General features: G+C 38.5%; 1 protein-coding gene across 6 annotated transcripts in view; it reads right to left on the reverse strand.

Moving 5' to 3' along the window:
- Positions 1-4,171: 4,171 nt before the first annotated feature.
- Positions 4,172-26,224, reverse strand: part of abhd18 (abhydrolase domain containing 18) — a 100,587-nt gene continuing 78,534 nt past the window's right edge. For 5 of the 6 annotated variants that reach the window (XR_005640546.1, XM_039814320.1, XM_039814319.1 and 2 more), the window contains 2 exons: positions 11,878-12,040; positions 4,172-5,853 (listed from right to left, as the gene is read on the reverse strand). Coding sequence is in view for 5 of the 6 variants with exons in the window: in XM_039814320.1 (XP_039670254.1) it covers positions 5,796-5,853; positions 11,878-12,040 (221 nt within the window). In the remaining variant the exon portion in view is untranslated. The remainder of the gene's footprint in view (positions 5,854-11,877; positions 12,041-26,224) is intronic. The other variant, XM_039814321.1, reaches the window with a different exon arrangement.

Genomic DNA, 26,224 nt, shown 5'->3' on the forward strand with positions numbered 1-26,224 from the left:
CTACCTCACGCATGTAAACAAGATACAAAATAAAATACTGATAAAAGATTGGCCGTTTTCGAAATCGCCTCCTACATACTACAGACGAAAACAGTATGGGTCGGGAGGCTGAGCCTCTGAACAAGCTCTTAAAAGCACTGGACAAAAAAATGAACTCACCCACTATTGCAAATGAAAAACATAACTCATTGAGCTTTGAATTTTTTTTGTTTACTTTACAAGATGCTGCATGGTTTAGCTCCCCCCACCCCTAACAGCTCATGGTAACATAAGTCAAACAAGATATTCAACTAGAAAAGTCTGCAAGAAATTTTGACAGTGTGCCTACTATTGGTGCACATCCGAATAACACTGGCTAACAGTAAATCTGCTGTTTGACACGGCCTACAGTAAAGAGTCCATGATAGGAGGAGGAGTTTGTGTTTGGTTATTCAGAATTTTCGAGAAACTCAAACTTTAAAATGTTAGGGTAGTATTCAACTTTCAAATCACATTAATACTTTTTGAAATATTCAATCTTCTTTGAGGCTTTTTAAAAAGCCCTTCTGACATTTTTACATTAGTGTGTTTTTGATAGAATGTACAGACTCAGAGTAGGGGGTCCGTGTACTTTTTCGTTCATTCGATTTTCATTTCATAAACAGGTATTAAAAAACAAAAAACGATGGTTATTTGATTTTCGTTTTAAAATACAACATTTGAAATTGAAATACAAGGCGTTTTTTCTTTTTCATGGTCGATATAAGATAGGAGAAAGTTTAAATATGCTTTGATTTTCATTTTCTATTTTATATAACAAAAATAAAATCCCTCGAAAACAGAAAGGAAAAAAGTCTTGTTTTTTCATATTCAGAGACCGGATGTTGTCATTTCCAAGGCAACAGCGCCAGCCAGTGTTGCTTTCATCCCAGGCTAAAATTACTTTGGAAACCTATACTCTTGATAATGCTTGGGGGGGATTTTATTTCATAATGCCACATGTATTTATTCCCCTCTCTCCCTGCCTCCCTCTGACTCTCTGTCTCTACCTGCCGCAGACAACTTCGCCCCAATCGAACCAGCTGAGGAAACAGACTTTCGGTTCACGGCTGTAACGTTACCGTTACGCCACCGTTAACAATCCCAGCAAACTTTCTGTTGCTGATCTGGCAGAGTCACCGGGGGTTCGGGATCAGATCATGGGAATCAGACCTCCGGTGCTGGGTCTATTCTAATATTAGCTGCTGCTGCTGCAGCTAGCTAGCAGCTAGCCACCAGCCCTGTGACCTCGGTCCCCGCGGTTTGCTTCCCGGGACGACTGACTCGATCTGGTCCGTCTGCAGAGCTGGCGTTACCCGCTCTAGCTGAGCTGGGAATCTGCCGCGCTCGTGATTTATTCATATTTTATTTTATTTGCAGATAGTGATACGCTATGATGCACTTATATGCACTAGCTGCTTTTAGTCTGAGTCTGTGAGATAACCAAACTTCCTTTAAATATAACGTGCATATAAATAGATGGAATAAATAAAAGTCCCTCGAAATAAATATAAGTAAAACATACATGTATTTAGGCTATTTAACTATTATGACTAATGCCTATGTTCATGTGTATTTCCTCATTTATGTATTCCATGATCTATTTCATAGCCATATGTATATTTATGTAAAGGGGGGCAATAAGCTACAGATTCCCTCAGCTGCAGCAGGGACATTCTAAAACGCTTAACGTGAAAAAGCTTAACTTTAATGTACCTAAACAATGATCAATCAGATATCAGTCAGTTATCAGTCAGATCACGTCCATGACTTGGGTTCGATTTTTTGATCACTGTTTAGGTACATTAAGCTTTTTCCTTACAATATCCCTTAATGAGGCAGAAACCCTTAATGTCAGCTACGCCCATTGGGTTAGATTTTTGACAGTTTTCAGTGGTTATGAGCAGGGTTCTAAATTAGCACCGTTTACCAGCCAAATGCTGGTGAAATATGCAAGTGGCTGGTAGATTATTTCACTCACCAGCCAAAAAACCCAATGGTAATCTATTGAATGGCTGGTAATATTTGAACATTCATTAGCCATTTGGCTGGTAGACGAAAATGTTAATTTTGAAGCCTGGTTATGAGAGAGAAATTTGGTAATCCTTGATCATTGCTCATTGATCATAGAGCAGGTAACGCCAGCTCTGCAGAGTCAGTCCCGGGGAGCGAACCGCGAGGACCGAGGTTACAGGGCTGGTGGCTAGCTGCTAGCCACCAGCTACACCAGAGGGTAATAAATACATGTGACATTATTAAATAAAATTCCCCCCAAGCATTATCAAGAGTATAGGTTTCCAAAGTAATTTTAGCCTGGGCTGAAAGCAACACTGGTAGGCTAGGCTGGCGCTGTTGCCTTGGAAATGACAACATCCGGTCTCTGAATATGAAAAAACAAGACTTTTTTCCTTTCTGTTTTCGAGTGATTTTATTTTTGTTATATAAAATAGAAAATGAAAATCAAAGCATATTTAAACTTTCTCCTATCTTATTTCGACCATGAAAAAGAAAAAAAGCCTTGTATTTCAATTTCAAATGTTGTATTTTAAAACGAAAATCAAATAACCATTCGTTTTTTGTTTTTTAATACCTGTTTATGAAATGAAAATCGAATGAACGAAAAAGTACACGGACCGTAGGGGACCCAACTGACTGAGTGAGGAACAGCAGATGCAAATTATTTTTACTTTGCTATAGGCTACCATCCACAGTTTTAACTCACACATTTATTTTACATCAAAATGTATGTTGTGCCCTTTCTAACAATGTGCTTAGGGAGGCAAACAGACTTTCACATAAGGCACAGTGAGCTTCCAAGTGTCCACCAACTGCAACACTGCCTCCTGTATTAAATCATACAAGAAATACCAGGAGAAGACAAACAGGACAGCTATTGTCCTCACATTTCTTACACAACAAGATGCACAGGATGTTCAGTGGGGTGTCCTCTCTCTCACAGTATTAAAGATTAAGCGAAAACACCTGTCAGTTAGGAGTCAGTCAGTTGGTCAGTTAGTCCATCATGACATAATGTTAGCTGACAAATAACACCTCTTCTCCTTTCTTCATCTCCTCTTCTTGTCCTCTCCTTTTATTATCCTCCCCCTGTGGCAGTACGTGTTGCTAAAGTGATTTGCGCAGTGAAGGAGTGGAGGAGGAAGGGGGAAACTGTATGTTTGACGGGTCAAAAATGTCCATTTAATGATGATTATACCTTTGAAGTTCATTCTTTAATTCAAAAACCGTGAGTCCAAATGGCAAAATAGTATCACCAGAGAGATAAACGCATTGATGTGGTTTGTGGTTTCAAATATATGCGCCACAGAGCAGGTAATAAAAAGGGAACTGTCTGCTTCCTTCCAGATATTTCTCTTCATTGTTTCTATCGGCAGTTGATACGAACAGAGCCAAAAGTTTAAGTCCGGTGAATTCCATAGTTACGTCTGCGACCGGCACAAATGGAGGAAAATGTACAATGTTGTGCCCTTTCTAACAATGTACTTAGGGAGGCAAACATACTTTCACATAAGGCACAGTGAGCTTCTAAGTGAAATGGTGTCCACGAACTGCCACACTGCCTTCTGTAGCCTATTATTGGTTCTCATAATACATCTATGGGTTTATTTTGATAAGCGTTTAAAAAGGGTGTTGCGTGTGACGCATCACATTGTATTACTCTTGTGCATGCGGGTCATTTTCAGGCCGTAACCACAACACGTCTTTTTAAACAAACGGGGGTGCGCAAGCCCTCTGCCTTTTTATCACCACAAGTTTACAGACACGTCTCGGCTGATTGGGTATCACCTGTGTCACAGCCCAAAATTGAGAGACACACCCACCAAACAAGAGAAAACACAACTCCAAGCCTGTTGCACAGTTTCACGCAGTTCCAAGGAAACACGTCATTCAAACAGGAAACCGTAGCAAACGTTTTGGGATTGACCCAGTACTTGAGTCTGATACGGGTCACATTTAAAAAAAAAAAATATGTCAACAGCCAGTAAAAAAAAAAAAAAAAGTGGAATTGAGCATTAAGGCCTGCAGTCTGAACATAGCCATAATTTGATTGTGGGAGGATGTTTCCGGAATCAACCGGAGTTTAGAATGCCAGCGCAAAGAAAGCGGAAGGTGAGGGACATCCGGCGGAACCTCCGGCAACACCGGAATATTCCCGTCAATTAAATGTCGTCAATATAGGCTACTTCCATCCCGTGCTTACTGGACAGTTGTAATCCATACTCCGATTCTCCACTGGGCATGTCGGTGCTGCGTTCCGGCTGTGCGGCTGTTTTGTTCCATCCTCCGCCACACGCCATACCACACCGGACGCGTCTCAGTAGCGGAGCGTCTTGCTGCCCAACTCGCAGATGATATTGACTCTACAGAACAATCAAGTGTTTATTAAACTAGTATCTACCTTCCACTCCAAGCAATCCTACAGTTAAACTCCATGCCTTCTCTTTACTGGTGTTGTCCTGATAAAAAAAAATCTGTGATGTTTATATATATATGAAATATGTTTTTCAACCTCCAAGATGAATGTCTCATTGTCCGTGGTGTTGTAAAGGAGACATAAACAATATTTGGGGGGACGTTTTGGTAAATCGACTGGATAGTCTGCCTGGCTGTCTGAGCGGCCCGCTGCTCCCATGAAAATAGACCCAGCTGGTGGAATATCAAACATTGACTTGAATGGCTGCGATTGCTCGCAGCGCAGACGCGCCTGAAAGTAATTAGGGGTTAGGATTTCAGTCCTGGTTGATTTGGTGATATAGGGAAGTGTGATTTAATACAACAGCAAACACTGGTTGATCAGCTTCTTTGTCAGAAATACAACAGAAGAGCAACTGGTGTATCTGTTTACAGTGCAGCCAAAATTCAGTAACATATTACTTGAAGGTATCTACATAAGAGTAACAGGACACTGTCACGAACACAACACTGTCATGACACATGAACCCTAACCTGTCATGACAAAAAACGACACTTAATGACAGGAGCGTTATGTCATAAACATTTATGACTGTTTATAATGTTTATGACACGTTCATGACCGTGTCATGTCACTCTTGACTCTGTGATCTGACTTCATGCTGCACAAAGCACAGTAGTTTTCCATAACCAGCAGAGAACATCAACTTTGATTACATTGCTGAAGAGTTGGAGGTTTGCAGCCTAACACTTTTAATGTGAAGTAGTGGCAGTAGGACATGTTTGGTACCATAAGCAATAACTTGACACAGCTCTGATACACCTGTAAGAGAGTGAAGAGTAAACGGTGAGCCTATCAAATCAAATCAAATCAAACGACATGCTGCATTGTTTCCTGTGATTTCCTTATGTGTAGTTATGTCTTTTTAATCCTGTGTGGGAATGGTCACAAACAATGAAAACTACTACAAAGAGGGTTTACTACAAATTAATTGATTTGTTATTGCAAATCTCTCTTCAAATCTGAAGGATTACTAATATAACCAATTCAATTTCAATTTGCTTAATAATGACATTTGTTATAAATATTTTATTAAATTTTTTAGAGGTTTTAAATCAGGGACATTGTACTAAGTAACAATTTCAAAAAAGAGAAGACACTTTCCATCTGTAGTCCCTCAGCAGGTGAAGGGACAGTAAAAAACAGAACACACACACGTGTACACACACACACACACACACACACAGAAAGGGAAGCCTCTGGTCTATGGACAGGCATTGGTTTTTATGTCCAGCCACTGGTCCTGGTGCTGTTACAGGGAGTACAGGACTTCAGTCTGCCATGTCTAATGCCGGCTGGGATACTTCAGGCAGAATCTGTTGAATGTATCATATATGGCCTGTCTGGAAATAAAACAAATATGCAATCAATTCTAAACCAACAACAACACAGCAAAATGTAGCATTCCAAAGAAAAAAACATGTATAAAGATGATTGCAGTTTGTGAAATTGTCTGGTATTTGACCACCTCAAGTTTTAATTCGTTTTTCCCCCATGCAACTAGAATTCCAATCCCATTGATATAAATAAAGGTAGACAGTATGTAGGATATGATAAATGTGTATCTGATACATTTATAACAGCTGTAGCCTTCTTACATTTGTAAATCATATTTTTCACAAGCTAACTGCTCTAAATACAGGAGGTTCTGATTGAGAACTATTCAATTGATAAAATTAAAATATTCATATGAGCTAAAGAAGCAATTGACGAAAAGACTCATCACTGTTGGTCTGACCTACAAAAACACTGTCCAGTCTACTTGTTAAGGTAAAATGATCTTACAGGGTTATGTGTGTACAGACGAGCTTTCAAAGAGCACATTAACCAAATTACAGCCAAATGTTTCCTTTTGGCCTTTTAGCAAGTACACTACTGGTCAAAAGTTTTAGAACACCCCAATTTTGGTTTTTTTTTATTGAACTTTTAGCAGTTCAAGTCCAATGAATAGCTTGAAATGGTACAAAGGTAAGTGGTGAACTGCCTGAGGTTAAAAAAAAAAAAAAAGTAAGGTTACCCAAAACTGAAAAATAATGTACATTTCAGTATTTTACAAAAAGGCCTTTTTCAGGGAACAAGAAATACGTAAACAACGTAAAGCTGTTCTGCAGCAATGGGGGTTGATCAAGCTTTTAAAGTTGGTGCTACCAATTCCCACAGGTGTTCCAACTTGTCTGGATTACTTACAACCCCCTCTGTTTGTATAAAAGTATTGTTGGAACACACTGTGGTACATTATTTCAACAGTATTGTACTGCAGAAAGGTGTGTTGCTATAAAAATGGCGGGAAAAAGGCAATTAACAATGGAAGAGAGACAGACCATCATAACACTTAAGAATGTTGGTCTTTCCTACAGAGAAATTGCGAAGAAAGTCAAGGTGTCAGTGAGTACAGTATTCTTCACCATCAAAAGGCACTTAGAAACTGGGGGAAACTCTGACAGGAAGAAATCTGGCAGACCCAAAGCCACAACAGAATCAGAAGACAAGTTTCTGAGAGTCAACAGCTTGCGTGATAGGCGGCTCACAGGACAACAGCTTCAAGCACAGCTTAATAGTGGTCGTAATAAGCAAGTCTCAGTTTCAAGTGTAAAGAGAAGACTTCGAGCTGCAGGTTTGATAGGTCGAGTTGCAGCAAGAAAGCCATTGCTAAGACGTCAGAATAAGAAAAAGAGGCTTGCCTGGGCCAAGAAACATCGTCAATGGACTACTGAAAGACAGGAAGAAGGTGCTATAGACTGATGAATCAAAATTTGAAATCTTCGGTTCATCACGCAGGATTTTTGTACGCCGTCGAGTAGGCGAAAGGATGGTTCCTCAGTGTGTGACATCAACTGTCAAACATGGAGCAGGAAGCGTGATGGTCTGGGGCTGTTTTGCTGGATCCACGGTCGGTGATTTGTACAGAGTGAAAGGCACCCTGAACCAAAACGGCTACCATAGCATTTTGCAGCGCCATGCAGTACCCTCTGGTATGCGCCTAGTTGGTCAGGGGTTCATCGTACAGCAAGATAATGACGCAAAACATAAGTCCAAGCTATGCCAGAACTACCTTAGCAAAAAAGAACAAGATGGTAAGCTTAAAAACATGGAGTGGCCAGCACAGTCACCAGACTTAAACCCCATTGAGCTGGTTTGGGATGAACTGGACAGAAAAGTGAAAGCAAAGCAACCTACAAGTGCCACACATTTATGGGAACTTCTGCAACAGAGTTAGGAAGAACTTTCTGAAGAATATTTGATTTCCATTGTAGAAAGAATGCCATGAGTGTGTTCAGCTGTTATATCTGCCAAAGGGGGCTACTTTGATGAGTCAAAAATTTAGAATACATTTTGGTTTATAAATTGATTCCATGATTTCTTTTTTAACTTAAATTGTTCATTTGCTCTATTCTTTCATTTCAGAGTACAATAAGACACTGAACTGCATGAATAAAAACCTGGAAAAATTGGGGTGTTCTAAAACTTTTGACCGGTAGCGTATAAGCATAAAGGTTATTATCTACAGCTGATATGACCTGCTGCCGGGGTCATTTAAATCTGCAAAAGTGGCGGTCAGTGGTGGCTGAAAACAAGAGGCCTGCTGGTTGCATGTTCAAATTTCTGAATGTGATAATCTGCGATATCTTCTGTTGCTCAACTCTAATAAAGGCACCATTCCCTCCACCTTCTGCAAACTGATTGGCTTATTTAAAATAATTAAATAAATCTTCGGGCTTGGGGAAGATTTTAAGTCATGCCAAGTCAAAAGGCTAAAGTCCAAGTGCTAAAGTCCAAGTCTTATTTTGATTACAGTCAACATATTCAAGACTGACTCAAGAACAAGTCATGTCACTCACATGACTTGATGCTACTGGGAAGAGAAAGGAGCGATGAAAGTGTGACAGGGCTTTACAGGTATAGCAAATCATTGTACTGACCATTTACTACAAAATAGCAGTACTTCAACACCAAATACAAAGTGTGTTACAAGTTAAATACTCAGACTGTTTTCTTATAAGCAAGCAGTTTTTTTTATTAATACTTTCCACCACTTGGATCTCTTAGGACTTTTTATGTTATAGAGAGGACTTTTATGAGTAATAAACATTTGTCAGATTTTCTGTTGCAATTTGTATGAGATTCCCCCCTTTTTGTACTGTTTATTATTGAAATTGTTAAGAGGATAACCCCTTGAGATGAAGCATCTCGTTTTCGAGGGGGTCCTCGAGACATAAGACAAGGCCAATACAGCACATGTACATGTACAATACAGTACATTCACACTCGCTGGAGTATATATATATATAAATATATATATATATATATATATATATATATATATAGACACACACACATATACACACACACACACACACACACACACACACAGTACAGGCCAAAAGTTTGGACACACCTTCTCATTCAATGTGTTTCCTTTATTTTCATGACTATTTACATTGTAGATTCTATGAAGGCATCAAAACTATGAATGAACACATATGGAATTATCTACTTAACAAAAAAGTGTGAAATAACTGAAAACATGTCTTATATTTTAGATTCCTCAAAGTAGCCAACCTTTGCTTTTTTGATAGCGCTGCAAACCCTTGGTGTTCTCTCAATGAGCTTCATGAGGTAGTCAACTGAAATGGTTTTCACTTCACAGGTGTGCCTTGTCAGGGTTAATTAGTGGAATTTTTTCCCTTATTAATGGGGTTGGAACCATCAGTTGTGTTGTGCAGAAGTCAGGTTGATACACAGCCGACAGCCCTATTGGACAACTGTTAGAATTCATATTATGGCAAGAACCAATCAGCTAAGTAAAGAGAAACAAGTGGCCATCATTACTTTAACAAGTGAAGGTCAGTCAGTCCGAAAAATTGCGAAAACTTTGAATGTGTCCCCAAGTGCAGTCGCAAAAACCATCAAGCGCTACAACGAAACTGGCTCACATGAGGACCGCCCCAGGAAAGGAAGACCAAGAGTCACCTCTGCTGCTGAGGATAAGTTCATCCGAGTCACCAGCCTCAGAAATCGCAAGTTAACAGCAGCTCAGATTAGAGACCAGATGAATGCCACACAGAGTTCTAGCAGCAGACACATCTCTAGAACAACTGTTAAGAGGAGACCGCACGAATCAGGCCTTCATGGTCAAGTAGCTGCTAGGAAACCACTGCTAAGGAGAGGCAACAAGCAGAAGAGATTTGTTTGGGCCAAGAAACACAAGGAATGGACATTAGACCAGTGGAAATCTGTGCTTTGGTCTGATGAGTCCAAATTTGAGATCTTTGGTTCCAACGCCGCCCGTGTCTTTGTGCGCCCGCAAAAAGGTGAACGGATGGATTCTACATGCCTGGTTCCCACCGTGAAGCATGGAGGAGGAGGTGTGATGGTGTGGGGGTGCTTTGCTGGTGACACTGTTGGGGATTTATTCAAAATTGAAGGCATACTGAACCAGCATGGCTACCACAGCATCCTGCAGCGACATGCCATCCCATCCGGTTTGCGTTTAGTTGGACCATCATTTATTTTTCAACAGGACAATGACCCCAAACACACCTCCAGGCTGTGTAAGGGCTATTTGACCAAGAAAGATTGATGGAGTGCTGCGCCAGATGACCTGGCCTCCACAGTCACCGGACCTTAACCCAATCGAGATGGTTTGGGGTGAGCTGGACCGCAGAGTGAAGGCAAAAGGGCCAACAAGTGCTAAGCATCTCTGGGAACTCCTTCAAGACCATTTCAGGTGACTACCTCTTGAAGCTCATCAAGAGAATGCCAAGAGTGTGCAAAGCAGTAATCAGAGCAAAGGGTGGCTACTTTGAAGAAACTAGAATATAAGACATGTTTTCAGTTATTTCACACTTTTTTGTTAAGTACATAATTCCACGTGTTCATTCATAGTTTTGATGCCTTCAGTGAGAATCTACAATGTAAATAGTCATGAAAATAAAGGAAACTCATTGAATGAGAAGGTGTGTCCAAACTTTTGGTCTGTACTGTATGTGTGTATATATATATATATATATATATATATATATATATATACACACACACACACACAATATTGAGCACTAATGTTAGGCAAATGACACCTTGGCTGTCTAAAAGTTTCAAACCTGCAGCAAGATCCCTGGCTGTAATATTCCACAGTGACCATTCATTTGAAAGATAAGTTAAAGTTGTTTAATCATTTTTATTAACTTAGTAGTTAGTCTATATTCACAACGTTCCACTTCCGGGATTGCTCCGGTGCGCCGGAGGTTACTCTTTGTGGCCGGATGTCTGTTAACTTCCGCTTTCTTTGTGTTGTAATTTTAAACCCCTGTGGATTTATGAGGACCATGGTTAACTGCTCCTCAGATCTCTGCAGGGTAAATCGAGACAGCTAGCTAGCTCTGCCGAATCCGAGTTTTCTGTTGCATGACTAAAACAGCGAGAAACCTGTATGAAACATCTATATGATTTTATATATACACACACACACACATATACATACACACACACACACATACATATACACACATACATACATACTATTAATATGCACATCAGCATTTACAGCAACAGTTTGCATACACGTAAGTAAAGACCGATGTTTTGAAGGAGTGCAAAGAAGTGACAGATCTTAGAGACCCAGGCAGGCTATTCCAGTCTGAAGGGGCTTTAAATTTAAAGGTACGTCTACCACTCTCTTTATAGATGTTTGGCACAGTGAAGAAGGGATATTCAGTGTGTCTCAATCTATAGCTGGGTCTGTATGGAATTAAATATTCCTTCAGATAAGGAGCATAATCAGAGTACACACATTTAAAAATAACCTGGAACCAGTGATACTGTCTTCTGGCTTTTTGTGATAGTAAGTTCAGTGAGTCATACATTACACAGTGGTGAGTAGTAAAAGGACATCTCAGCACAAATCTGCATATATTATTGAAAGCAACATTTAATGGTTTAAGATTTGATTCTGATGTGTTTTGATAAACAACATCTGCATAGTCTAATATAGGAAATATTAACTGTGACACAATTTTTAACCTAATCACTTGAGTGAAACCGTTAATAGAGCGATACAATATTCGTAAATTATAGTTGATCTTTTTCACAACAGAATTAATATTATACCTAAAGAGAGAGAGTTTTGAATCAAGCCAAAGGCCCAGATATTTAAGTTCATCAACTTGTACAAGTGGAGTATCATCTAAAAATTTGAGTGAAAGATTGTTATCTTGATTCAATGTAGCTGATCTGGTGGGAAACAGTATGCTATATGACTTTTTCTTATTCAGTAGAAGGTGGGATCCTATCACAAGTGGTCAGTCAAGACGCATGAGGAGACACATTCTAATGCCATGTATGAACGGGGCCTTTGAGTCAGTAGTTACCTGAAGACATTCTGTTTAAACAGGTATGCACTGATGTGTCCTCCATTCAGGTATCGGACTTCACATCCCGGCCAGATCTCTTGCAGACTGAGGACCCCTGTACGAGGGATGTAGGCATCCTCTTTGGCCTGGACCACGATAATGAGGCTGGTGTCTACAGGGACTACAACAGAGGGAAGGACAGATCTCATTTATTGCTGTATGCTGCCACTAGGACATACATACATACATACATATATACACATATACATATATATATATATATATATACATACATACACATACATATATATATACATATATACATACACATATATACATACACACACATATATATACATATATATACACACACATATATATATACACATATATATATATATGTATATATATATACATATATATATACACACATATATATATATGTATATATATATACATATATACACACATATATATATATATATGAGAGATATAAGGAGGAGGTTTCTGTCACTTTGGTATGTGGGATTTTGATGGATGACCTTTTGACCTGTCACAGGCCACCTGCAGAAAGTGATTGATGCCTTCCAGGTGTGTGTGACTGGTCTGTTCTGGAAGCGTCTAGAAGGAAGGCGGTGTCCGGGAAATGAAGACGGTTAAGTGCTGCAATGAGGGATGTCAGAGGAAGGTAGAAAAATGTTTCATTTAAATGATCCAATGATGCTTAGAGATAAATAGGATGTGTTTAAAAGAGGGGAAAAGAAGGGTAGATTTAAATTATCGGTGAGGGTTCTCCGCGTTTGGAAGCGAAATGGTTTTTTTTTTTCTTATAGGAGTGAGAGGAGGGGGGGGGGGGGTGAGGAGAAAAGGGGCCTCCCCCCTTTACACAGAGAGAGAGGTTTTTCAATACTAACAGCATGAATGTAAGTTTGAGTAACACTGATGCGCTTGAAATGAGCCAATGACCAAGAATTAAATCAAGTATCTTTACACTCTTTGGAGCGAGAGCAAACAGAACGGTGTAAGGGGCAGGTTGTAAAATAGGAATGTAAGCCCTCCTCATACAACAGGCCAAGTAAGTGATTGTAATAAGCGAATGGGCCTAACCCCGCACGTCAATGCATACACACACTCACGCACACACACACACACACACACACACACACCACATACACACTCATCACACACACCCGCACACACACACACACACACACAAACAGCCACAGTTCATGTTGTCAGTACATGTTGATCGTATGTCTGTGCATGCTTAGCTTAGTCCATATGATGTCTTTTTATTTTTTTTTTTTACAGTTGTTCGCCCTCCCGCCGTTCAGACTCATCTGCTTGCCTTCCTCTCCCTTTCTCCGCTCCCTGCCTCGCTCTCGCCCCCCTCCCCCCTCCCCCCCGTAAAACAAAATTTTCCCAACATACCCCCTTTTCCAACGCCTCTTACCCACAGCAACACCCCTACCAGAAATTGCGCTTTCAATTCAAATAAGCAACCAGTAAGAAGTAGTAAAAAAAAAAAAACATTTTCAACAGATCACAAAAAACCACAAATGGCATTTGAACACATAACATTCATTGTGACTACTCTCTTTGAATTTTGAGTGATTTATTCAACTTAGTCAACACATTTTTTTGTTTACTTCAAAATAACGCCATAGAAAAAAAAGTATAATATTCATCCATAAAAAACACACCCCTACAACTTCCTGTGCTTGTGTCACTATATTGCTGAAACACACGCAACACAAACAACACAGTATCATGCTTGTCATTACTAGTTGTCATAAAGCCGCGCATGTGAGCCACTAATGTTGCGCCAAATGCAAGATGAATTTTAATTTGTGAATACATTTGTATCATTTAAATTAACCACATTGACTTAAAAGATTGTTTGTGTTTAATGTGGTGAAAGATGCAAACAATAAAAAACAAAAGTATGCTTTTGTATTTATACAAAATGCAACCGAACTAAATATGTTCTTTGTGAAAACGCCAGCGTTCAAGTAAATAGTTCTAACTTGAAGTTATAGACTTCACCGGATGCATTTATGTTTTAGAGACGCGCGTTGTAATTCAGAATTAAAACAATGTGCCAAAATGTAAGTCTTCAGCAGCAAAGATATGGTGTTCAACATGAATTTGTGAATACAAAACATATTTTGTATAATTATAATGTAACTAGCAACATTTGACAAAAAAAAATGTGTTTAATGTGGGGGAAAGAGGTCAATTAAAAAAGGATGAGTGAAAGACACTAAAAGCACTTCCTAATTTACTACACCTCATAAAACTGAATTCAAAGAAAAAAAAAAAAAAAAAAGAATTTGTTAAGATTATGAAGGGGCAACAAGCAAAGTTAAAGGGACGCAAGATAAACCGGTGGTAAAGATTTTACACGGGAAGAAAAAGTTAAGGACAACGACCGGAAGAAGGTCACATGAGGCGTACTCAACAACAGAACGGGGTGCATGGGTTTGCTTGGCAAGAGACCGTGACTTTTAAAATAGAACTTTAAAGCAAGATCTAAAAATGTTTAAAGAAGAAATTGAACATAACAAACGAGAAGAATCCACGAGTTCAAGCAAGACGTCAACCAACAGCTAGCTGACATACATGCATGCTATAAAGGAGCAAAAACGAGAAAATCAGCAAGATGGAGACCAGGATATCGATGACACGATGATGGAGTACTGAAGCTAACACCACTTCCAACAAATGATGAAGGACCAACAGAAGCTGGAAGACAAATTGAATGACTTGGTCTCGGAAAAGACAGGGCAAAGATAGTCAGTGATAACTAGTTAAAAATAACTAAACCGAAAGAGTGAGGTGGATTTGCAGATACAGCGCACCCACAAAGCCCTGGCAATCGCATACCCGGGTTTTGTAAAATTAATTTCCAGCAATACAGTACTAACGAGATGATTATCCCGGCAGCGCTACAGGGAAAATCACAATAGGATGTGGAGGGGTCAGACAGAAAGCCTTGGATGGAAGCCGTCCTCACCATGGCAGAACGTGGGGGCGGGCAGTAACATAGCGCGGAACGTTGAGAACAGCGCCAGGCGAAGCCAGTAGCACGCTCCAGAAATGACGCCAGAAACCGGGAGGAGCAGTAGTGTTTCAATACAAACAGGCCGCAAATACTTGTCCCATAATATACCTATTGTTAGCCAGACCCACATCAAGATCCTGGGTCTGGGAACTCACCATTGGAAGGGCTCAATCCCATGGGCCGGGATAAACGGAAGTCTTTCAAATTTCCTCTCTGCACCAATAGGATAAGCCACAACCAGGCAGAAGCAACGCGGGGATAGATTAAACCTCTTTGCATGGTGGTAGGCAAAACTCTGAACACATCTTCATTTTTTAAGAATGACTTCAGAGCTTAACCTCGAAAGTTAACAGGAAGCAGCTACAAGGGTAGGTGATTTAAAAAACTTTTTGGCTAAGTTGCTAAACGACGATTGTTGTCATTTAAGCTCCCTTGTTCATGTTGCAGGGACATTATTACGTATTTTTGTCCTGTTAGAGCACAAAGGTATCTTATGCCCCCAAAACTGCTGTTTCAGCTAAGTGGAAGCTTGGGCATTGGTGCCGCAGCTCCGTACGCTACCACTGATTGGCTCGTATTTCATCTATCATCGCATCATTGGTATAGCCGTATCAAGATTAGTGTAAAAATTGACTTTGAAAAATTGACCCTGGCTGCCGCTAGAGTGCGTCTAGATATCTAGGCTACTATATTGTATTTTATGTGCTGACCTCCACGGAAGTAGAGAGAGTGAACGAGGCTTGTCTACGGGACTGTTAGTCAAAGATATCATTCCCTTCACTTCAAAACTTTTAATAGTTTGTTTTTGTGTTGAATGTATGCTACTGCACATTATTGTGCTCGTCTATCTTACTTCATGGTTTCAATGTTTAGCCGTGGGAAAAAAAGGGTGAGATATTTTAGCCCTGCTGTGATGCAGTCTAGGAGTGAAGTTACTGTCTCAAATGGATTGGGGGAAACCCAATTAAAAGGTCTAGGTAGGGCCAAATTAAAAGAGAACGCATATATATTTTTTTTTGTTGAGTGCAACTCCTAGTAATAAAAATATTTTCAAATAACTAATGAGTAACTGCACTGAAGGGACGTTTGAGTGTAGGTGATTTTAACAGTATTGAATAGCCACGATACAACTATTCAAAGAAAAATAGAATTGAGGTAGCTGATGTCTCTGACCATAGCGCAATCTATATCTAACACAATCTAGAAGGTAGGATCGAATAACGGGGGTTAAATATAGGCTTAACAAAAACAAATCAGCTGTTAATAATATTAAATCAGATATAAGAGAATATTTGAAGATTAAGACAAACGAGAGGTGGATCCATCTGGGACTCACTGAAGGCAGTGACTTACAACAATATGATTGCCTTAACAACGTCAAAAGTAAAAGGGAGTCTGAATATAATAACCTTGTATTGACTATCTAATGTGGAGCAGCAACATGAAGAATAACAGTGCACCAACAACTTAGTACACAACAATTAAAGAAACAGATTAATGATCTATTAGAACAAGATGTTGAGAAGAAAGCTTGTTTTACAACCAGACATATTACGTTAACAGTCCGCTAATTAGCCCTTACGAAACAGAAGCCGGATAGTACCATACATAAGATGCGACCCAGAAACAAATCAACTAAAATATCATGCCTGTAGAAATAGAAGACATTTTCCTATACTACTACAAAAAACTATATACCAAAACCTCCAGTACTAAAGTAGAAGAAATCAAAAAAATTTTCTTAACGATCTGGATCTACCTCGATTGGCAAGAAACAAAATGATTGTATCATTCAAGCAGATTTTTCACTGGAAGAGATAAATAACACGCATAGTCAACTTAAAATCAAGTAAAACTCCAGGTAGTGATGGTTTTCCAGCGGAATAGAACCTTTAAAGAAGAGCCAGTCCCGCTGAAAGATCAATTGATTGCGGAAAGGAGAAGGTAAACCCCCGCCATCATGGAAAGAGGCACTTATTACAGCACTTCCCAAAGGGAGGAAATATTGAGAAACATAATTAGAACACTTTATCAACAACAAAGTCAATGGATCATTGTATCCATGAGGTAAACTATAATTTAATTAACCAAAATATTAAAAGAGATATTGAAAGAAAGGTCTACACACCCATTAGGATTTTAGTAGTAAGATTAGCGTAATTAGCGAAAAAATCATATTCAGGTCCCGCCAGCAGTGGTCATCAGTTTTAGCTCTGGGATGGAAAGAAGCCCAGAATAAAATAGTGCAACACTCATCGCCAAACACAAAAGGGAAGCCCCCAATCTTAAAGCAAAACAGTTCCCTATTTCTTTGGTGTAATGACAACTATTTTGCTAGATGAAGGAAATTCGAAGACGCACGCTGAAGGTTAACCGACAAAAGTCAGTGTTGAGGAGAAAAGAAGTCTCTGGTTTACTTCAGGCAGGCAAAGTGAACGAAGAAAGACAGCGTAAGTGCTAGATGGATAGCCTGACACCTCAATGTTTAAGCCAGAAAGTTAAAGCGATTGGTCAGCGTAAAGGTACAGTAGTGTGTACTTATAATAGACAACAATGAATGACAGACTTTCCAAACATTAAAAGAAAAAAAATGCTCCCCCACAACGGAATTATTTAGGTATAATACAATTTGAGATATTACAACAAAGAATTGAAAATGGAGAACTCACAAGAATGTAATCCAGTTATAAGATAAAATGATAAATGCTATAGATCAAATAGTAACCGCTAAAATCATTTCCATGTTGCATGAAAGAATATCTATCGAAGTGAGGAGTAAATCAACTACAACTTGAAATAAGGATAAAGGGAACTAAAATGGAAAATCCATCAGATGCATGGTACAATATGTGTTAAACTCCAACACATCGCTGAAAGACAACAACATTGAGTGTGTTTAACGGAAGAATTTCGGCGCTCATTACACCTAAGATTAGCAGTAAAACATCATCACAACCACTTGGAGCTCAAAAAGAGTCATTTTGGGGAGGATGTACATTTAAGCTTTGAAGTAATGTACTTCGGCTAGTAAGATCCTTCTATGAACCGTCTGTAACGCCATTGCCACTTGTATCAGTAACAGAGGACAGAAACTGGTATAAACCCCGACAGTCCTAAACGCAAAATAGTTTGAAGGTCATACATGAAATAAAGCGAAATGGAAAGGTTGAACAAGGTCCAGAAACGTCAAAAGATTGCAGAAGGGACATTTACTTCAAATAAAGATAAGGACATTGAGCTTGGACCATTAGTGGATAAAGCAGTGACTTGAAATGTATACATTTTATTTCATTTGACATCACCTTCCTCTTGTTCCCCTTACGCATTTACTTTTATTTTTATGTTATAGTTTATGGGCAACAACATCACAAATACATGTTACAAGTACGAAAATATAAAAACTTCACCAGAGTAAAGTCCCGTACAACTACAAATTAACACATCGCCAAAATGTAATTCACAACAAAATTGATCAACATGAATATGAATTCAAGAATACAAAATGTATATCAATATAACTAACACGCGTATTGATGTGTATGAAGTGAAGAGCTAAAAGAGTAGTAGTAGTAGTAGTAGTAGTTTAGCTAATTATAATAAATACTACAAACATTTAAACATTTTAAACTATGTGATCAGTGTTAAAACAAATGTAAGATGAATTGCTCCCCAAAAATTTTCTTTCTTGAAAACGTCAACGCTAAAAAAGTAGCAATTACTGTATCATTTTACCTGGTTTAAGCATCTGCATTTCAACCTGAGTCAGAGTTCAATCATGGATTTTACTTATTATTTCAAACATTACCAGTGTAAAAACAAAGTGCTGTGACATTTTGTATTAATACAGCTAAAATGATATTGTATCTCTCCGACGAATCACAATATGTATAAAAATGTAAGATGAGATTAACTTCACCCCCTTTTAAAACACCAACCTAAAAGTAAGTAGAACATCTTGAAGCATTACTAAAATATATGTAATTCTCAAAAATCTGCATTCACCGAGTGCTAGATTATTTTAATTTTTTTCTATCTACAACACTATCAATGTTGAAGATCTTCTGAGTAGACTAGTTTCTACCTTAAACAAGTATACTAGCTTGTAGTTAAAATACAGTAAACGGCCTGGACCGCCATTTACATGCATACACACACACACGACACACACACAGCCACATAACACACATTACACACACACACACACACACACACAAGTCCCCATATAGGATGGGGAAGTCATTACTTTTATCAATTGAATGTTTGAAGGTATAAGCTAACAAAGCTATGCTGAGTATACTTTGATTTTTTTCTATAGCCTAGCACCTTTAGAAAAGGTGGCCCCACAAGGATGGTTATAAAGTTGGTCCTCATAAAACATATATAAAATGAGTGTGTGTGTGTGTGTGTGTGTGTGTGTGTGGTGTGTGTGTGTGGGGGGGTGTGTGTGTGTGTGTAAGCGGTGCAGAGCAGAGTTTGACCTTAGCTGACAACTGCAAGCTAGAGGCCCTTGCTCTGTTAAAGGTAGAAACTAGTCTACCTAAGAGAGATCTTCCAACATTGATAGATGTTGTAGATAGAAAAAGACAATTAAAATAATCTAGCACTGCAGGTTGAAATGCAGATAACATGAGACCAGGGTTACTTACTTATACTTATTATTAAATACTTCAAGATAGTACTACTTTACTTTTAACGCTGGTGTTTTACAAAAAAAAAAAAAAAAAAACAGGACAGGGTGCAAAGTTGAATCTCATCTTACATTTTTATACATATTGTGTAAGGCCAAGGAGAATACAATATCATTTTAAAAAGCTGTATTAATACAAAAATGTCACAAGCACTTTGTTTTTTAACACTGGTAATGTTTGTAAATAATAAGTAAAATCCATAGTACGAAGCTCTGAGCTCAGGTTGAAATGCAGATAACATAACACCAGAGTAAAATGCAAAAGTAGTAACTACTTACTTTTAACGCTGACGCTTTTACAAAGAAAGAAATTTTGGGGCAACGCTTGAATCTCATCTTACATTTGTTTTTAACACTGATCACATAAGGTTTAAAATGTTTAATGTTTGTATATTTATTATAATTAGCTAAACTACTACTACTACTACTACTACTCTTTTAAAGTTTTACATCTTTCACCACATTAAACACATCCAATCTTTTAAGCTTAATGTTAGTTATATTAAAAATTATACAAAATCATTTTTGTATTCATGAATTCATATTCATGTTGATCATACCATATCTTGTCTGTGAGACTTACATTTTGCATGTGTTAATTCTGTATTGGGAAATTACGACGCACTATCGCTAAAACATAAATGCATCTGGTGAAGTTTTATTGAATTTTCAGTACATTGTAACAACTGAACAGTCGCCTCAATTTGTGAGTGATATATGGAAAAAACACCATAAACATAACATAAAAAATAAAATAAATCGCAAAAAAGGGGAGAAACAAGAGGAAAGCGGTGATACAAAAATAGAAATAAAATGTATACATTTCAAGTCACTGCTTTATCCACTAATGAGTCCAAGCTGCAATGTCCTTATGCTTTATTTAAGTAAAATGTCCACTTCTGCAATCTTTGGCACCTTTCTCTCAGACCTAGTTCAACCTTTCCATTTCCCTTATTTCATGTATGACCTCAAACTATTGTTGCTGTTTAGGACAATCGGGTTTATACCAGTTTCTGTCCCTCTGTACTGTTACAAGTGAAATATGGCCCAATTACAAGACAGTACATAAGAAAGGAATCTTATAGCCAAGTACATTAACCAAAACTAAATGTACATCCTCCCAAAATGACCTTTATTTTCAGAACTCCAAAAACGTGGGTGTGATGATGTTTTTACTGCTAATCTTAGGTGTAATAAAGAAACGCAATCAAATTCTTCCAGTTAAACACACTCAATTGTTGTGAACTCTTATGGAAGTATGTTGGGTTTAACACATATTGTACCATACATCTGATGGATTTTCCATTATTAGTTCCCTTTATCACGCTGATTTCAAATATAATGTTGAGTTGCTCCTACATTCGATAATTCTTTCATACAACATAGAAAATGATTTTAACGCAGTTACTATTTGGTCTATAAGCATTTATCATTTATCTTATAACTGGATTACATTCTTGTGAGTTCTCCATTTTCAATTCTTTGTTGTAGTAATCTCTAAATTGTATATACCTAAATAAATCCCGACAGAAGGGAACATTTTTCTTTAATGTTTGGAAAGTCTGTCATTCATTGTTGTCTATTATCGTACACACTGCCTTAATACCTTTACTGACCAATCCTTGAATAACTCCTGGCTTAAACAGGGTGTCAAAGGCTATCCATCTAAGCACTCGCTGGTCTTTCCTTAGTTTTAGCTGCCTCGCAAAGTTAAACCAGAACTTTTTCTCCTAACACTGACTGTATCGGATAACCTTCAACGCACGCCTCGATTTCCTTCCATCTAGCAAAATAGTTGTCATTACACCAAAGAAATAGGGGCGGAACTGAGCTGCTTTAAGATTGGGGAGCCATTCCTACTTTATTGTTTGGGCCAATTGAAGTGTTGCATATTTTATTCTAGGCTTCTTTCCATCCCAGGCTAAGAACTGATGACCACTGCTGGCAAGGCCTGAATAGATATAGCAATCTAGGCAAAATGTTCCTTAATTACGCTTAATCTTACTACTAAAATCCAATGGGTGTGTAGACCATCTTTCAATATCTTTTTAATATTTTGGTTAATTAAATTATAGTTTACCCTCATGGATACAATGATCCATTGACTTTGTTGTTGATAAAGTGTTCTAATTATAGTTACTCCAATATTCCCTCCTTTGGGAGTACTGTAATAAGTGCCTCTTTCCATGATGGCGGAGTTTACCTCTCCTTTAATCCAACTAAATGCTTTCAGCAGGACGGAACTAGCTCTTCTTTAAAGGTTCTATACCACTGGAAAACCATCACTACCTGAGTTTTACTTGATTTTAAGTTGGCTATTGCATTATTTATCTCTTCCAGTGAAAAAATCTGCTAATGATACAATCATTTTGTTTCTTGCCAATACGAGGTAGATCCAGATCGTTAAGAAAAATTTCCATTGCTTCTCTACTTTAGTAATTGAGGTTTTGGTATATAGTTTTTGTAGTAGTATAGGAAAAATGTCTTCTATTTCTAACGCATGATATTTTAGTTGATTTGTTTCTGGGTCCCGTGATCTTATGTATGGTACTATCCGCTTCTTTGTTTACGTAGCAAGTAATTTAGCCGCCTGATTCGTAATATGTCTGATTGTAAAACAAGCTCTTCCTCAACATCTTGTTCTAATAGATCATTAATCTGATTCTTTAATTGTTGTATTTGCAATTCAAAAGTTGTGGATCACTGTTATTTTTATGTTGCTGCTCCACATTAGATAGGTCTAATACAAGGTTATTATATTCCAAGACCCTCCTTTATTTGACGTTGTTAAGGCAATCAATTGTCGCAAGTCACTGCCTTCAGTGAGTCCCAGATGGATCCACCTCCGCTGTCATTAATCTTCAAATATTCTCTTTATATCTGATTTAATTCTATTATACAGCTGATTTGTTATTTAATAAGCCTATATTTAACCCCCGATTCCGTGATCCTACCTTCTAGTTGAACTGTTAGATATAGTGCACTATGGTCAGAGACATCAGCTACCTCAATTCTATTTTTCTTTAGACTAGTTGTATCCAGGTAGCTATTCAATACTATGTTAAAATCACCCACACATAAACAGACACCCTTCCAGTGCAGTTACATCCATTAGTTATTTGAAAAATAGTTTTTACTATTAGGAGTTGCACTCAACAAAAAAAAAATATATATGTACGCTCTCTTTTTAATTTGGCCTTTACCTTAGACTCTTTTAAATTGGGTTTCCCAACCCAATCACATTTAAGGACAGTAACTTCACTTCATTAGACTGCATCACAGCAGGGCTGAAAATATCTCACACCATTCTGTTCCTACAGGCTAAACATTGAAACCATAAGTAAAGATAACTGGAGCACAATAATGTGCTTAGAACAAGCATTATAACAAACACAAAATAAAACTATAAAAAAGTTTTAAGTGAAGGGGGAATGATACTTGACTAACCGTCCCGCAGACAGAGCTGACCTCTCACTGCTCCCGGGAGTCAGCACATAAAATACAATATAGTAGCCTAGATATCTAGACGCACCCCTAGCGGCAGCCAGGGTCAGTTTTTCAAAGTCAATTTTTACACTAATCTTGATCGCTATACCAATGTGAGTACTGATGATAGCAAAAAAATAAATACGAGCCAAATCAGTGGTAGCAACACGGAGCTGCTGCAGCTAATGCCCAGAGCTTCCACTTAGCTGAAACAGCAGTTTTGGGGGCATAAGATACCTTTGTGCCTCTTAACAGACAAAAATGCAATTAAAATGTCTGTGCAACATGAACAGGGACCTTAAATGACAACAAGATGCTAGCAACTTAGCCAAAAGTTTTTAAATCACCTACCCATTAGCTGCTACCTGTTAACTTGGAGTTAAGCACTGAAGTCATTCTTAAAAATGAAGATGTGTTCAGAGTTTTGCCTACCACATAACGCAAAAGTTTAATCTATCACCTAGCGCTTGCTCTGCCTGGTTGTAGCGCGTCATCCTATTGGTGCAGAGGAAATTTGAAAGACTTCCGCTTATCCCGCCCCATGGGATTGAGCCCTGCTATCGAGGAGTTCCCAGACCCAGGATCTTGATGTGGGTCTGGCTAACAATAGAGTATATTATGGGACAAGTATTTACCGCCTGTATTGAAACACTACTGCTCCTCCCGGTTTCTGGCGCTTGAAATTTCTGGAGGCGTACTCTAGCTCGCCTGGCACTGTTCTCGTCTCCACCTGTGTGCAACCCCACGCTCTGCCATGGTGAAGACGCCCATCAGATGTTTCCTACCACGCTTTCTCTGACCCTCCACATCCTATTGTGATTTTCTGTCGCCATGCTTTCAGGATAATCATCTCCTTAGTACTGTATTGCTGGGAAATTAATTTTACAAAACCCAGGTATCGGTGCTAGGGCTTTGTGGGTGCGCTTGTATCTGCAAATCCACCTCATCACTCAGTTTGGTTCGAATAGTTTTTAACAAACGCTTATCACTGACCCATCTTTGCCCTGCTCTCGGTGACCAAGTCATTCAATTTGTCCCTCCAGCTTCTGTTGGTCCTTCATCATTTGTTGGAGAGTGGTGTTAGCTTCAGTACTCCACGTATCCGCGTCATCGATCTGGGTCTCCATCTTGCTGATTTTCTCGGCTTTTGCTCCTTATAGCATGCATGTATGTCGCTAGCTGTTGGTTGACGCCTTGCTTGAACTCGGGAATTCTTCTCTCGTGTCATGTTCAATTTCTTCTTTAAACATTTTTAGATCTTGCTTTAGTTACCATTTAAAGTCGCAAATCTGCTTACTTTATAGCTTCAAACCCATGCACCCCGCTCCTGTTGTTGAGTCACCATGTTGACCTTCTTCCCCGCATGTTGTCCTTAACATGTTCTACCCGTGTAAATCTTTACCCGGTTTATCTTAAGGCCCCTCTAACCTTTGCCTTTGTATGCCCCTTCATAATCTTAACAGATTCAACTTTTTTTTTTTTTCTTTGAATTCAGTTTTATGAGGGTCAAATACTTAAGGAAGTACTGATCTTTTTAAATTGACATCTTTCACCACATTAAACACATTTTTTTTTTTGTCAAATGTGCTAGTTACATTAAAATTATACAAAATAAGTTTTGTATTCACAAATTCATGTTGAACATACCATATCTTGCCTGTAAGACTTTACATTTTGGCTTATAGATATAATTTTGAATTACAACGCAACGCCTCTTAAACATAAATGCATCCGTGAAGTCATATAACTTCAAGTTAGAACTATTTACTTTTAACGCTGGCGCTTTTACAAAGAAACATATTTGTTCAGGTTGCATTTTGTATAAATACAAAAGCATACTTTTGTTTTTAATTTTTGTTTGCATCTTTCACCACATTAAACACAAACAATCTTTTAAGTCAATGTGGTTACATTTAAATGATACAAATGTATTCACAAATTAAAATTCATATGCATATGTGTGCTAACATTAGTGGCTCACATGCAGCGCAACATGACAACATGTACTGACAACATGAACTGTAAGTCTGTTTGTGTGCGGTGTTTCATGTGTATAATGGCACACAAGCACAGGAAAGTTGTAGGAGTGTGTGTATGGATGAATATTATACTTTTTTTTTTTCTATGGCGGTCATTTTGACCGTAAACAAAAAAATAAGTGTGACTAAGTTGAATAAATCACTCAAAATTCAAAGAAAGTAGTCACAATGAATGTTATGTGTTCAAATGCCATTTGTGGTTTTGTGTGATCTGTTGAAAATGTTTTTTTTTTTACTACTTCTTACTGGTTCGCTTATTTGAATTGAAAAACGCACTTCTGGTAGAGTGTTGCTGTGGGCATGGGAAAAAAGAGGCGGGAAAAAAGGGTATGTTGGGAAAAGGGAGTGAACACCCGGCCAGAACGAAGAAGGCACAGCCAGATGAGTACGGAGCAAGTGGAGGACGAGGACAGCCAGACATATGGACTAGAGCTAAGCATGCACAGACATACGCATCAACATGTACTGACAACATGAACTGTGGCTGTTTGTGTGTGTGTGTGTGTGTGTGCGCGGAGTGTGTGTGAGTGTGGAGTGTGTGTGTGTGTGTGTGTGTGTGTGTGCGGAGTGTGGGTAGAAATGCATTGACCTTTGGGCTTAGGAGCCCATTCACGCTTATTACAATCACTTACTTGGCCTGTTGTAAGAGGAGCCTTACACATTCCTATTTTACAACCCTGCCTTATTAAAAACGCTCTGCTCCTCTGCTCCAAAGAGTGTAAAGATACTTGATTTAATTCTTGGTCATTGGCTCATTTCAAACGCATCAGTGTTACTCAAACTTACATTCATGCTGTGTGTAGAATGAAAAACCTATCTTTCTGTTTGCCAAACGGGAAGAAACCCTTTTATGCTCAAAAATTTAACGCTACACCCCTCTTCTCTCACTGGATCATTTCAAACACATCCGGATATTTCATCTCTAACGCCATTGGATCATTTAAATGAAACATTTTTCTACTTCCTGTGACCCTCATTGCAGCACTTAACACACGCCATTCGGGACACGCCCTTCCTTCTAGAAGCTTCCAGAACAGACCAGTCACACACACCTGGAAGGCATCAATCACTTTCTGATAGGTTTGTGAC

This window comes from Perca fluviatilis, chromosome 10, assembly GCF_010015445.1.
Source record: "Perca fluviatilis chromosome 10, GENO_Pfluv_1.0, whole genome shotgun sequence".
Taxonomy (NCBI): domain Eukaryota; kingdom Metazoa; phylum Chordata; class Actinopteri; order Perciformes; family Percidae; genus Perca; species Perca fluviatilis.